Genomic DNA, 14,807 nt, shown 5'->3' with positions numbered 1-14,807 from the left:
AGTACTAAGTGAAAATTATTTTATCCCAATGGGGAAATTATAAATGAGATATTAGAGGGAAAACTTCATCACTGTAAGAATAATGTTAGAGAATAAATAACAAGGGTGAATACAGGACTGCTTTAATAAATGGTATTCTTAAAAAACTGTTTAAGAATAATTAGTTCAACCCTGCTATGATGGAAAACAATGGAATAAGTAACCCACAAACATTCCTTTATAGTCCAGATGCTCTGTACAAGTATGCATGCGTTTGCAGTGCACTGGGTAATATCTTGTTAATTCCTCACAGTGAATCATGCCTTGTTTGCATGTTGTATGAAGGGATAAAGGGAGTGTCTGTGCTCTGTTTCTACCTGCTCCTGAATGTGGACTGCAGTCATTGCTGTCCTTTTAGCAGTTTGCTCTACAACACCTGGAGCTGGTTCTCTCACCATGGCTTGATCCACAGCAGCAACAACCGTAGCAACAGCTGCTGTTTTTTCACTGTCCTTTCTCACCTATATTAGTCACATCAAAAGACATTTTTTTCATGTTTCACATACATTCAGAAGAAGCACAAAACAAGTACAGAGACAGAATATTGCAAAGAGTGTTTGAATATTTGCAGCAGAACTCTAACAAGAGCAGATACACACATTTTTTAATATGCAGCCTTTCAGATACCATTTAGCAGATCTATTCAGCAATGGTGAGTTCACACTTAGAGCAAATCCAATGCCCTTCATAAAAATAGACTTTACCTCTCTAGCACCAGCTGCAACATCGCCAGCAGTAGCACCACTAATGGTAACTTGCTCTTGGACCCCGTATCTCCCCTCCCATCTTTCTTCAGTTCTTATTTGGGTAGTGCTTGTCGAAACTCTTGTTTCTTTCATCTGGGCTTCTGTGGTTGCAACATATCCTTCCTGTTTCCAAGGGGGAAGGACTTCAGCCCCGGTTGTAACTACATGTGGTTTACGGACTGGAGATGGTGATTTCACTGGTCTGATAGGTGAGGTGGAGATTCTTCCAGCCGGAGAAACCGATCTAATGAAAAATAAAGTAATACTGTAACTAATGCAGTGTCATATGACAGCTACTATATAAACAACTTTAGTCTGAACTTGAACTTGCTCCCCATTTAGGATATCTTCAGTATGGTGTCGCTTGATTTTGAAAAAGTTTTTGATGCATTCTACTTGCAAATTGCACTTACCTGTTTTTAACATTATGCCTCATGTGTGCTTTTGTCATACTTATTACTGCAACATATCTTTGTAGTAGCTTAATAGTTACTGTAGTAGCTGATTTTCAAAAACAAATAAAATCAAGTGTCAAGAGGCATTTCCATGCATTTCCATTTATTCTATCTTAATTCTCCCCAACACAGGAGTCTTACAGGTTGTGACTATTGTGTATTCTATTTGTGATTTGGGCTCTGTAGACAAACAAAATGATTAGTGTAACCACCCTTTGTAAAATGTTAAGTGGCAGCCACCTAGCAATAATATAACCACATCTATTCCTGCACTCACTCTCATTTTCTTCCATGTGTCATCCCTATATGTGCTCAGACTCCAGGCAAGCCTCTGTTCAGGGCCCATGTTTATTCCCATACTTACATTTAAATTCCAAAATTTCAATCCCAATCCTAGTGGATAGTTTTGGAAAAGCATTTTTAAAAATGCTTTAACAGACTTTCTAACTTAGATTTTCTTTGAGAGGAATTTTTTAAAAAAGATATATTTCCTAGATAACATTAACAAATTTCATCATTAGGGGGCAGCAGCATCAAATTAATGTTTAGATGTATTGCCTAATGTACAATACAGCTAAAGAGATTTGACTAGTAGGGGAGTGCAAACTTCTAGCTCTATGTGCACTCTAGGTGGCACTATTGAGTAATTCCTTCATCTATGCAGTTTGTCGCTGCTAGTTACCATTTCTTCCTGTCCTTGCAAATTATTCTCAACGGGGCGAAATTCGCCAGCACACTTAGCTCTAGCAATTTAAGCGGGGCTCTTCTGAGTACCCAGTTCAAAGACGTTCTTTCCATGACACTAGTTTCCATGACACTTCAGGATGCTGAAGAAGAATTCCAAAGCAATTTACCTGCCTCTCAGCTCAGACCTCCTGGGATCTCCTAGACCACAAGTCCCACTTTTCAATCACTCACTTTTCCTCTCCAGACCCTTTACATGGCAGAGCTAAAATTAATTTTTCCATAAACACATTTACCCTGCCTATCTTCAAAACATTATATCCACAGTCATTACTATTAAACATAGAATGTATTCGTGTTTTTTACATATCCTTCCATTCTGTTTGCCACTTGTTGGTGTCACTGTTCTCTGTTCATCTAAATCAATTAATGACAAACTGTTCTACTGTTTTCTTTTCTTTCTTTATGAACTTGGAGCTCTGAATGCTACTTCAGAAATCAAATAGCACTTATTCCCCAAAAGACATTTTTTCTATATGGGATAGGAAATTTATATAACAAGCTGTACTCCTACAGCAATGGCAAATACAGTACATTATAGCTTGCCATCAGAACAAACTCAGGCAATATTAAATCAGTGCTTTCTTCCATTTCATGCTATGCTCTCACTCTACAGTGTTACAGCTGTACGTGTGGATTCAAAAAGCAATCTCATTTGAAAGAATCATAAGTTTACCTTACTGGAGAGGGTGTTGGTGCTCTGACATGTCTTACAGGTGATGGTGATTGTCTAACAGGTGATGGAGATTGCTGTCGAGTCATTTGTGCTTTTGCAGCAATTACTGGTGGAGTTGGCGATTTTGATGTAGGTCTAGGAGGCATTCGTGGAGGCGCTTTGTGTGGGAGCTGTTGGCCTGTCACACCTTCTATGACCATTTCAACACTTGTAAGTGATCTGGCGTCAAAGTGGGTTTCAGTCTTCTACAATGAAATCAAGAAAACAAGTCTGAGCTATCACAGAAATAATCATCCACCTTTTAGACTTACCTGCTTTGTTTTAGAAAAACATACCTTTTCAATTCTGGCTTGTCTTGTTTGTGAAATCTGAGCAGTCGAAACAATGGTCTTTGTCTTTTTAGCAGGAACGGCTTCTTCCTCACCTTTTGGAAGAGAAATTGTGATCAGAAGAATTGCATGTGGCAACAGACAATAAGCAGTTGCAGAAATAAATGAACAGTTAATTCCAGTTATCTAGAAATTTATATAAACAACAGAGAAAGAATTAAGAAACCATCTGCTTTTCCTGCAGTATTAATAGACAGGTAATTGTGAAAACAGTTGAAATATTATTTCTGCATTACTTCATTGGGGAAACAACACCACCAGCACAAATCAACAAACCGAAACGTGTTTATTGTAGATTCTTCAGAATCAGTCAAATGACTACAGAGACTGGAAGCCTGACTGAAGTGAAATGCAAGTGAGACTTCTCCAAGTAGAGTAACTCACTGCTACAGTTCTCTAAGAACTTCCTCCTTGACAGGCTCAGTTACAAGACCATGTACAGTGATCCAGTCTATCAAGGCTAGCTTACAAATACAGCTCTGAGAATATGCAGAATGAAATGAAAGCAACTGTATCGTCAGTGTAAAGGTGGTTCATTCTGGAGAAAAGGACCTTTTAAATTCATAGACAGAAACATTTGACCAATTTTACCAAGGATGCTGCTTTTTCACAGCAAGTTAGTAACTCTTGAGAAAGAACTTAAAAACTAATTTAGTGAATAAAACTTTGATGAAGTGGTTTCCAATATATTATTGCAATAATGGTTCTCATTTTCATGGCTTGGAACTTATACTCCATTACCTTGAATTAGCAGTTCAGCTGTTGAAGTAGCACGTCCCACATTATTTGTCGCATTTACTGAATAGGTACCGGAGTCTTCAGGGTATGCTTCTGCAATTATTAAGCTGTAAAGGTCTCCATCTTGTAAAATTTGAAAATCGGGGGAGCTTTGGATTTCTACTCCATCCCGATAGAACTTCACCACAGGTGTAGGGATTCCAGTCACTCTCACGTCAAGTCGAACTTGACTTCCCTGCTTTGCAGTCATGCTCTGTAGTCGTTGTGAGAAGTTTGGTGGTGCTGTTCCAGCTGCAGTTTTATTCAAGAAATAAGTAGAAAAACAATAACTTCTGTTAAATAGCACTGTAAGGGCTAGATATTCTCATTACTGGAAGTTCACAAGTCCTTTCTCCTTCACATGCTACTAACAGGTGATACTACCTTCTTGAACATTCGAAACATTAGGAGCTGATTTGCCAAAATGCAAATATCTTTAAGGTTTTTCACATGCTTAACTTTTCTTATATTTGTGACTATACCCATGATTGAAAATGTTTCTCGAATTAGAGATACATTGACCATAACTACAGGTAATAAGAACAATTTCTTGAGTAGGACCATTTATGTAAGTTATTCTGTTAAATATCATTTATACCATTAAATACTATGAAGGGCTTCATCCTACAGAACTTGATCCTTTCTGTGTTGAGTAGTTTGAATGTAGCTGGTGTGATAGATCACATGAGTAGACGTATATACAGGACTAAAGCAGAAATTTGTAATTGTGGATAAGAAATTGTAAGGTCAAGATTAAACTTTATACAGGACACTGATATAAATTACTGGTGAGACTGCTTTAGGAAAAGGGATTTGGTTTGGTATTTCTTTGCCAGTCAGGTGCCTCAAAACTTTTTTCATTATCTGTGACTCTTCTGCTATGACTCTTACATTGCTAGCAGAGAGAAGTGCCTGTCTTGATACCTGTGACAAGTAGTTCAGCAGTACTAGTTGCTTGCCCAGATCCATTGGTGGCTTGTACGGTGTATCTTCCGCTGTTGGCTTCTGTCACGGTGGGGATCACCAGTTTAGCGCGGCCATCACTAAACGAGATCTGCACACCGGGTAGAGTTGCAGCAGAGAGAACCTGGCCATCCCGATACCAGCTCACCTCAGGAACTGGGAAACCTGAAGAAAAAGTAAGGTGCTATTAAATGCCAGATATCCAAAATTACCATAATAGTCACTCATGCAGACACAGTTTTGTGAAGCGTAATGGCATAGGCACAGATCTACATCTGCATGTCCAGTGATACAGTGGTAAAGGAATTTCTTTTTAGACAGGTCTTTAAAGAAAATAGCACAGGACAACTGCACAGGCTACTGCATTTAGAAAATCACTTGAATAATGACTGGACTGTAGTGTTTGGCAGTCCTCCTGAGGAATAAAAGCTCATTAAAATTATGAAGGGTATATGTTAACGCACAGGAGGGTTTTTGTTTGTTTGGGGTTTTTTTTTATTTGGTTGGTTTGGGGTTTTGTTGTTGGGGGATTTTTTTGTTGATTGGTTGTTTTTTTGTTTGGGGTTTTTTGTTTGTATATTTGCCAGTATTGCTTATTGCTAACAAAACTACCCAGTCAAATAATTTGGAGAGAAAGTAAAAATCAGAACTTCCAATCAAGTTAAGTACTTGCCCTAACACTAAAAGATTGTAGAAAATAACATGACAGTAAAAGTAACTGCTGTATAGATTAACTTCAGTTGCTATTCGTGTTTTGGGATTTTTGGGAGTTTTTTGTCATTTTTTTGGGGGTTGGAGTTTTTTGTGGGTTTTTTTTTTTTTTAGTTGGTTGGGTTTTGTGTGGTTTTTTGTTTTCTGGAGACTCAGGAATGACATCTAAGGCTTCACTCACTAGAGTTACTCTAATTTTCTCAGTTCCACCCTCTGTGGTTTGGAAAACTTGAGGAGCATAGTGTTCTGCTTCTTTTCTAAAGTATACTTTCTATAATCTCTTAACTGTTGGGGTTTTAATGTGACAGGAATACAACTATGTGAATCTAAAGTGAAAGAGAATGATTGAAGTTTTAATTGAAGTTTTTACTTGCAGTCACACCCGACTTGGTTAGAAAAACTGTTGAAAACAGTTTGAAAAACTGACTGTTAGATACATGTAAAATAGAAACACACAAGAAAAAAATGTGGTCAGTTTTTGAGAGGATTAGAAATCAAAAGGGTTAAAGTACATGTAAGCATTGCTAATTTCACTGGTGAAAGTTATTGAACAGCCCTGATGGGTTGGTATAATTCAATTTTATACTACTTGTATGAAACATAGACATTATTACAATAAACATAGAGTATCTAACAGATCCTACTGATTTCATCCAGAACTTCAACATTTGTGCAAATGAGACTCAGGGGTTTTTAATCTAGGTGATGTAAAATCATGCTGTCAATAGTGAATTTCTTGAAACATTGCCAGACAAAATGTTTGTTGTTTTTTTTTTTGGTTGCTTTGTTTTGGTATTTTTTCCTACCTCCTTACTTTTTTGTGGTAGGTTGAACTTTTTAAAAAACATTTCTTTCTTTATTGAATCTATTTGGATGTCTCTAAAGTTAGAATCTAATGATTCTAGAAGCCATTTTCAAAATTTGAGCCTAAATTTATATTAAAAGAAACTCATCTTCATAGATTTATTAGTACTTTCCTAGTCCCATGCCAGAGAACTGGGAACTAAAAGGTAAGATCTACCTCAGATTATAGATATTTTCACCTAGACTATATTGAATAGAGAATGTGCCAAATTACACTTTTATTTGAAACTAATTACTAGTACATTCTTTTGAGTTTTAAAACTGTCTGAGAAAATTAACCTGAAGTACCTGAACCTCCTCGCTTAAGTAATTTAATTCAGTGAGATTGCCCTGACTATGATGTGAAAGGAACTGCCAAACCTTCCCAACCTACATGCTGCTTTCAGCAATGTGTGGAGTGTAAAGGCCATCTTGTATTGGGTAATATCTGAAAATACCTGTTCAAAGAAAGTTAAGCAGAGTACAGATTAGTTCTTTATCAACAAATTCAATAATGATCAGTACTGTGAAGACATGAGGACGGACACAGATCTAATGTCTGCAGAACTGCAGATTTTCTTGATAGTGATGTGCTGTCACATCCCCTCAGCCACTGCTCATCTAGTAGGGCTCCCCCTATGAAGATGTTTTGGCTGGTCTGGCATTTACTGCTTTTAATCTTGGGGTTTGTGTGTTCTCCAGTTTCTGAGCACAGGGTAAAGTACTGGGTATTTTTGTCTGATATCAAGCCTTTGTAGCATGACACTTAATTCCCAATCTGATACAACAGTGTAATTCATTTGTTCTAGTTTACATAGTACAAAATTGCATTCCACGTGGCTGCTAAGCCCTTGTTGGTACTCAGAATTGGACTCTTTGCATTTGAATTGTAGCTCTGTGTTAATATTTGACTTGTAGATATGAGATCAGTATTATCAGAGCTAAAACTAAAGTTTTAATTTCAAATTCACAATAATTGATGACAGAGAGGGCAGAAAATGCACCAGAATAAAGCTGCATAGTCCACTATTTATGCAATACTTCCAGAAATAAAACTTACATATTCTTCATGCATTCAAAAAAAATCAAATCCAAGCCACTGTCAGATCTGTATTGGTGGGTGTTTTGGGGGCATGAAAGATATTCCAGAATCTCAGATTGTGAATAAAGTTAACAGGAGATTGCCTTACATGATATTTGGGACTAAAATGCAAATAATGGCATATGTTATTAGAAAAACTTCTGTCATCTCCTCAGTCAGAAACTGAGTTCCCCTTGAAGTACTTCATGATATCACAAAAATGAAAATGTCCAAAATCACACATTGAGCTACAATATAACTATCCTAACTCATTCTGAAAACCTATTTATGCATTTGTAATAATTATTCCAATAATTAGTGGAAAGATATTTCCACAAAAAATTTCGTGTGTACAGGTAACAAGAGAAGGTCAGGACAACTAAACGAAGAGCAGAGGACCAAATAACAGAATAAAGCATGAAAAAAATATCATGGATTTAGATTACAGGACATGTTCAAACACCTTCTGTGAGCCAGTATTATCCACAGGGACCAAGGGATGAGCCATAGTGGGCCATAGATGACAGAGATCTTTATAGTTGGAGAGATCATATGTTTGCACCTGTTAGAGAGCATCTGGGTAGTGTTTTATGGTATGTGGATCATCACATTGCTATTGCATGTAAGACAATATAATTCCATCCGCAGGAACACGTGCCCTTTCCCCTTAGTCACCGCTGAGGTCAGAGGCCCTCTTAGAACAGGGTGTTGGTTATCTGGTAAAGTTATCCTGAGGGTTTGCATGGAATTTTGTACAAGACAGGGCATTCCAAGAGAGTGTAGACTGGCAAGATGAAATATCCTTTAAAACTATGTGGCAGCTTGAAATTGACTTAAATTATGTTAGTACATCCTTGTAATACCATCATGATCACCATACACATATACAATCTAGTAAGCTAGTGTTCTCTACACTCTTCAGTAGCCAAGTGGACCTAAATTTTGTGCCTTTAACCTCCTGTTCCAGATCTCTGGAATTAAACAAACTCAGGGACACAGAAGGCAGAAATACAGTTTATCCAGAGTAAGGTTTAGCACTAAATCAGTGAAGAACTAGCATATAGGGCATATGCTTGTTGTCCTGCCCTCTGCACTTTACCTCCTCATTCTGTCTCACCATCATCCAGACAAGATTACTTTCTCTTCATCCATATGAAATTCCTTTATTAGCACAGACTTTTGCATTATCTTTGTGGATACCCGACAGCCCTTCACGGTGCTGATCAATACTATATGATGTGTATATATATATTCATAATTCAGCACTACCTTTACCCATTCAGATTAGAGCATGATCTGCAAAAAGTGTTATTGTTTGTTTTTGCATAAACATTACCAAAAAATAATAATAAAAAAATAATGAATCTTGGAAGAATAAACCAAAACCTTACCACTAATATGAGCCTCAAAGGTTGCGGCACTACCCTCCAGTGCCACAACACTTTGTAATGGCTGCGTAAATGTTGGTGCTTTTGTCGTCATCTTTACAGGCACTCTGAAAGGAACAAAACCATAATTAGATATCAGTGGTGACATTTTTATTATATGCACATCCTTCTTGCTAGATTTTAGACACATTTCTAATTATTTTCATAGCAGTTTGCCCTTCTCCATTTTAAATCACATTGATATGGTGAGAAGTGAAGGCAATAGGTTTTGACAAAGTTGTATAGCAAGTTACACTTAGGACACATTTGGCTGAACTGGATGTGAAACTGTTATTTTTAGCAAAGCTGTGATTTGCCATCACAAGCATGCAGCAGAAGACAAAGTTCTGTTCGACTCATTACATGACCTTGTGCAGGTCATCTAGCTTCTCTTTACCCATTAATTTCCTTTACCTGAGGAGAAAATAATCTCCATGTAAAAATGGTTTTGAATCATGTGAAAATGTTTTGTACTGCAAAATATTTGCATATTCCAATACAAAGACAGCTAAGTAGCAAGTGAAAAAAAATGCGAAGGTCTACAATCTAATAATAATTAATAAAATAAATAAGCCAAGAGACTCTCTTTTAAAAGACATTTTTATGTAGTGAATAATTTCTTTTTACATAGAAGTATATTGGCATTAAAGATGCAGATAAAATTCTACTCTTTCTTAGACAGTGTCTCAGTGGAATGTTGAATATTGGAAGACAGCCACCTTGGAAATGTGAGCTAGGATATAAGGTACCACTGACACTGATGGTTTGAACAACTGGAGATTTATGTGAAATCTGAAAGAAAAATAAGTTGCTTTCTCTTCCTATGCTGTAAGATCCTAGTCTGAAATAGCACACTGCCTCTAGTAAAGCTTCTGTATCAGAAACATTTTATATTTGCACAAACATATTTATTTACAGATGTTGAATAAACAGTTTGATTTTTTAAAGTAACTAGTATCTTCTTAATAGTACCACATATCTATTAAAGTAACTTTTTTTCTAGTAAAAAATTCCCCTGAAAACATATAATGTCTTATTAAGCAAGAGTTAATTCTATAAGCATTTCAAGTCAGTCACTCAAACATTTACTTTACATACTTCGGGTTTTGTGCCTAATTTGTGCCAGTTCCAGACTTAACTTAAAAAGTTAATGAGAAAGTAAAGTTTGTTTCACTACCAGCCAGATTCCTTCATTGAAATCAATTCTGATGGCCACAGACAATCAGTGCATAAGGGCAGAAATGGATATTGTATTGGGATTTTGACCTGCTTTTTATTACCTTTCCTGGATACTTGATGGAGGAACAGCCTTTTATCAAAGCTTTTCCACTTTGAGAGTGAGGGGAAACAGTTCAAATTAGAAAAAAATTACCAACACTTTGTCCTAATTCAACACTACTTTTGAAGCTGAGCTAAAATATATGGAAGTAATCTTAGAATAATTACATATGATGAAAGCTTACACACACACACACTTTTCTGACTGTAGAATAGATGGAAATAATTTAATTAGAATTGTCATTGAATTCACACAAAGTTTATATATTTCATTGTCTAAGCAAATTTCACTGATGAAGATCTGATCTTATAAGGCTTTTTGTATAATTAGAATTAAAAGTATGCTTCTGAAATGTCATGTTCCAGAAATAACCTTCCTGGCTATGAATGACAGCAGACAAGTGTTCCAGAGCTGCCATGTAATTGATACCTTAGTAGCCGATTCCCTTAAAAAGTCATCAGTGCTTAGCTGATACCATATGCATTTTATCAGAGCTATTCTTGGAGCTCTCAGTTTATCTCTCTGTAGCATAACCTTGAACATTCCCAACAGAAAGGAGTTTTTAAGTTAAGCAGACATTTCCATGTACTTTCTGAACCTTAACTTACGCAGCCTTAAACTATGAGTCCACTGGAAAAACATTTTGCTGAATGTTATCAAAACTTACTCCCAGAAATTAAAAACAATCTTCTCAGAGAATTTAAGTTCTCCATGTCTGTACTCTGAAACCTGTACCCCCACTGTGAGCAAATTTATAAATAATAGATATATCAAGATTACTAATGACTGATAAAACACTTATTACATCAGCAAAAAAAAATGTTACTAACCTGATCTCTCAAAGTGCTTGTAAGAGTGGGCTAAGCCCAACGAAATCTCCTTGAACGACGTCCTTATCCAGAGTAAGATTTTTTTAGACAATCCCAGCATGAGAATTGTAGAGCCTCTAACCATAAAAACAAAACTACACAGTCTTGACAGTGTAGTTTTGTTTTTTTGCAATCCCTACACCCGAGGCGAGGCGGGGAATGCACGACTGCTCAGAAGTGCTAACATAGTTGTTTCGCTTTATATACCCCAGGACTGCTGACAAGTCTGCCTCATCATGCCAGGGCCAGTTCTGATTGGTTTCTTAAAAGAAAGTATCTTGTGAGGGGGGATCCGCTCTGTGTAACCACACACCACTTGTTGGCTTGATTGACAATGCTAATTTTGGAAGCACAAAAGAGCTTCACTAAGGGAACATCGTATCTTCTAAAGATTTTCATTTCTGGTTCAATTTTGTTTATAATGTAGAATTTACCAGTATTGCAAATGTCCTAAGTCATGAGCACAAGATTAAGAAAGTAATAAAGAAGCATTTTAGCAGAGGATAGGGGCATCAGAAGTAGCTATATCAGTCAGATTCAGCCTTACTCTTTTCCATTATAAAACACAACAAACATCTAAGAAACTACCAAATGCATCTGTCAATCACCAGACCAAATAAGTAATCTGAGCTCAGACATGTGGCTGCACACTATTAGAATACACTGTTTAAATTTTATTTATTCTGTAACTTTGAATTCTAAAATCATATTTGGTAATTTATGGATTTGGTGTTCTGCATTTTTTGTTTCATTCACAATTTTTTGGTTTGATGCTCCCAGCATCAAACAATAAACAATAGCATATGAAGTTCAGAAATATAAATTTTGTGTAAGTAAACTAACACAGACAGCTACTGTAATTTTGAAAGGAGCCTTTTAAGTCTAGTCTTTTTTCTTTTTTTTCTTCCTGTGGAGGCCTTCTTCAAATCACAGATTTAATCATTCATGGAATAGCATATTCATTTGTGGACTTCCACTAGCCCTGCTTTGTCACTTGCTTTCCTACCATTGCATTGGTTGAAACAGAGGTCAGAGTTAGAACACCACTCTTGTCTATAGCAGGAATGGGAGGTGGTTTGCCACAATGCCCTATATGTCTTCTTTTTTAAAAAGCCTTTTTTCTTCCCTATGAATTGGAATATATACAACACATATCTAGCAAACCCTTAAAACATGTAACAGACTCATAAGACTATTTATGAGCTTTAAAGTCACATTACACATGTGCTTAGCTGTTTTGGTAAATGGAGAACTTCAGTCTGCTGTTATCAAGATTCACATTGAAGAGGATCTCCCAGGGGATGCCCAGGGAAGCAAACAGAAGCTGGAGTTTTGTACTATCAGATGCAGCTGTATTTAAAAACAACCTGAAAGAAACCTCCAACAGGAGCTCTGGAAACTGCCAAGGAGAGAGAATACCACCACTATGGATTCCTGCAAGGGGGTATCATAATATAGCCTCCAGATCTGAAAGAAACAAGAAATTACATGTTGCTGTGGTCTCAAAACTTCAGAATTTTGGTATGTCCTTTAATTTATAAATCCCATAAGGTGTCAACTTTGTGTCTAGTTTTGGCATGCAGCAGCAACCACAGCAACAGAAACTGAAGGAATAGTGTCTACATTCATACTATGTGGACTCTACAGAGGTTGAAAGTCAGTATTAATGACTCACTTTTAACTTTTTGTTGGAAATAGGTGGTAGAGAGCCCAATCTCTCTGCATGAGACTTAGAATGATAGCAAATGCAACTCCATGCATTAGTGGGGAGGACATTAGATTCTACAAAATACACAAAATATCCAAAGACATCCATGTGGAGGGTATCTATTTTCTGTTCTAAATAGAGACTTGCTAAAATAGTAGATGGCCTTTATCTCTCTGTAGTTGAACACTCAAATATTCAGTGAAAAATCTAACTTGGAGATAGAACCCAGGCTAGTATCTGCAAACTTAATGAATACAGTAAGCTTAATGATAATGTCTGAGTCAAATAAAATGAAAAAGTTTATGAACATGTGATAATTTCAAAATTACAGAAATGTGCAAACTGTCACTTTTGAGGCTATGAGATGGTCAGAAACATTTTTTGTATTTCAACAATGTCTGACAAAAATAGACAGCAACAAGGAATAAAAATTGCTTAATTCAAATACATAACCCAATTAGACAGTATTTTCAAAATAAGTTCCTTCCAATTTATTTTTTCCAGGAGTCTGACAGTTCCTTTTGATGACTTATATCTATTTCCATTAAAAAAAAATAAGTTTTTACCTTCTCAAATTTGTACTTTTGCTGGTAAAGTCAGAAATAAAATTGAACATTTCTCTCATGTTTTCAAGGAAATTTGAATTATTTATGTTGCAGGTCTTCTAGGATTGAATAGAATAGAATTACCCATGTTGGAAAAGACCTTCGAGATCATCGAGTCCAACCTATCATCCAACACTTATCTAATCAACTAAACCATGGCACCAAGCACCCCATCCAGTCTCTTCCTAAACACCTCCAGTGATGGTGACTCTACCACCTACCTGGGCAGCCCATTCCAATGGCCAATCACTCTTTCTATGAAGAACTTCTTCCTAACATCCAGCCTAAAGCTCCCCTGGTGCAGCTTGAGACTGTGTCCTCTTGTTCCAGTGCTGGTCACCCAGGAGAAGAGACCAACCCCCACCTGGCTACAACCTCCCTTCAGGTAGTTGTAGACAGCAACAAGGTCTCCCCTCTACTAACAGAATGCCAGTCCAGTGTGATTTCTGCATGTTTAACATGACAGAGTGTTATCCTAATCACAGAACTAATCAGGTTCAAAAAGACCTTCGAGATCATCAAGTCCAACGTATCACCCAACACGATCTAATCAAATAAACCATGGCCCTAAATGTCTCATCCAGTCTTTTGTTTTAAACACTTCAAGGGATGTGACTCCACCACTTCCCTGGGCAGCCCATCCCAATGGCCAATCACTCTTTCTGTGAAGAATTTCTTCCTAACATCCAGCCTGAACTTCCCCTGGTGCAGCGTGAGACTGTATCCTCTCATTCTGAATGAGTTCCAAAGAGTGGCTTTGGTGTTATTATTGTGTAGCAAAAACACTGATGGTAAAAATTACATTATTTTTTTGCTACAGGATCCAAATAATGATAGGCTTTTTTATTTCTCTTCCCCCCACCCCCCTGGGGAAATGTACAAATTGGGGGTTGTTATGACAATTTCAGCATTTGTTTCACTCTGCTACTTTTCTAAAACTAAAATATACATTTCTGATGTCACTATTTGTATTATGTTGTAGGCCAAAAATATATTTAAGTAATAACAGGGAATCTTCAACACAACAAAACATTGTAGTATGGGTACCACCAACTTCTTTGAGTATGATTCACTGATTAATTTTAATTATCTCTTACCTTCATGTGTTGTTTTACACAAAAGGAATGATTACTGTGGTAGGCCTACATGAAGACACCTTGAGAGCTGAAGACTATGGTCAGAGTTTAAAGGCAAATTCATTCTTTCTTGAATACCACAAACCACTTAGGCAAGTTTTCAGTGTGATTTTTCAATGTGTGCTACATGCTGTAGCTGCACAGCCAGTGTAGCCTAAAACCTGTTTTTTCCCTGGTCCTTTAGTCTGTCTGCACCTGCTAATTTGCAAACTGCATAAAAAGAATCAGTATCTTTACTGGTTTTTTCTCTGCTTGCATTTTCCCTTATCCCCCTTGTCTCATTCTTCCCATTACAACGTCTGCCCTCTCATACAGTATTTTTATTTCACTCTTTGTTCTACTGAATATGCAGAGTCAAA

The 14,807-nt window shown here is 36.8% G+C and overlaps 1 protein-coding gene across 1 annotated transcript in view; it reads right to left on the bottom strand.

Annotated features, from left to right (window-relative positions):
• Nucleotides 1-11,159, bottom strand: part of TTN (titin) — a 242,619-nt gene extending 231,460 nt beyond the window's left edge. The window contains exons 1-7 of the mRNA XM_054173069.1: nucleotides 10,961-11,159; nucleotides 8,816-8,919; nucleotides 4,751-4,954; nucleotides 3,791-4,078; nucleotides 2,996-3,084; nucleotides 2,661-2,905; nucleotides 744-1,029 (exon numbers count right to left, since the gene is read on the bottom strand). Coding sequence (XP_054029044.1) covers nucleotides 744-1,029; nucleotides 2,661-2,905; nucleotides 2,996-3,084; nucleotides 3,791-4,078; nucleotides 4,751-4,954; nucleotides 8,816-8,906 — 1,203 coding nt within the window. The 5' untranslated portion in view covers nucleotides 8,907-8,919; nucleotides 10,961-11,159. The remainder of the gene's footprint in view (nucleotides 1-743; nucleotides 1,030-2,660; nucleotides 2,906-2,995; nucleotides 3,085-3,790; nucleotides 4,079-4,750; nucleotides 4,955-8,815; nucleotides 8,920-10,960) is intronic.
• Nucleotides 11,160-14,807: the final 3,648 nt, after the last annotated feature.

Source organism: Dryobates pubescens, chromosome 2 (genome assembly GCF_014839835.1).
Source record: "Dryobates pubescens isolate bDryPub1 chromosome 2, bDryPub1.pri, whole genome shotgun sequence".
Lineage (NCBI taxonomy): Eukaryota > Metazoa > Chordata > Aves > Piciformes > Picidae > Dryobates > Dryobates pubescens.
Note: the sequence above shows the minus strand (reverse complement) of the source record. Positions and strands in the feature narration are given on the sequence as shown.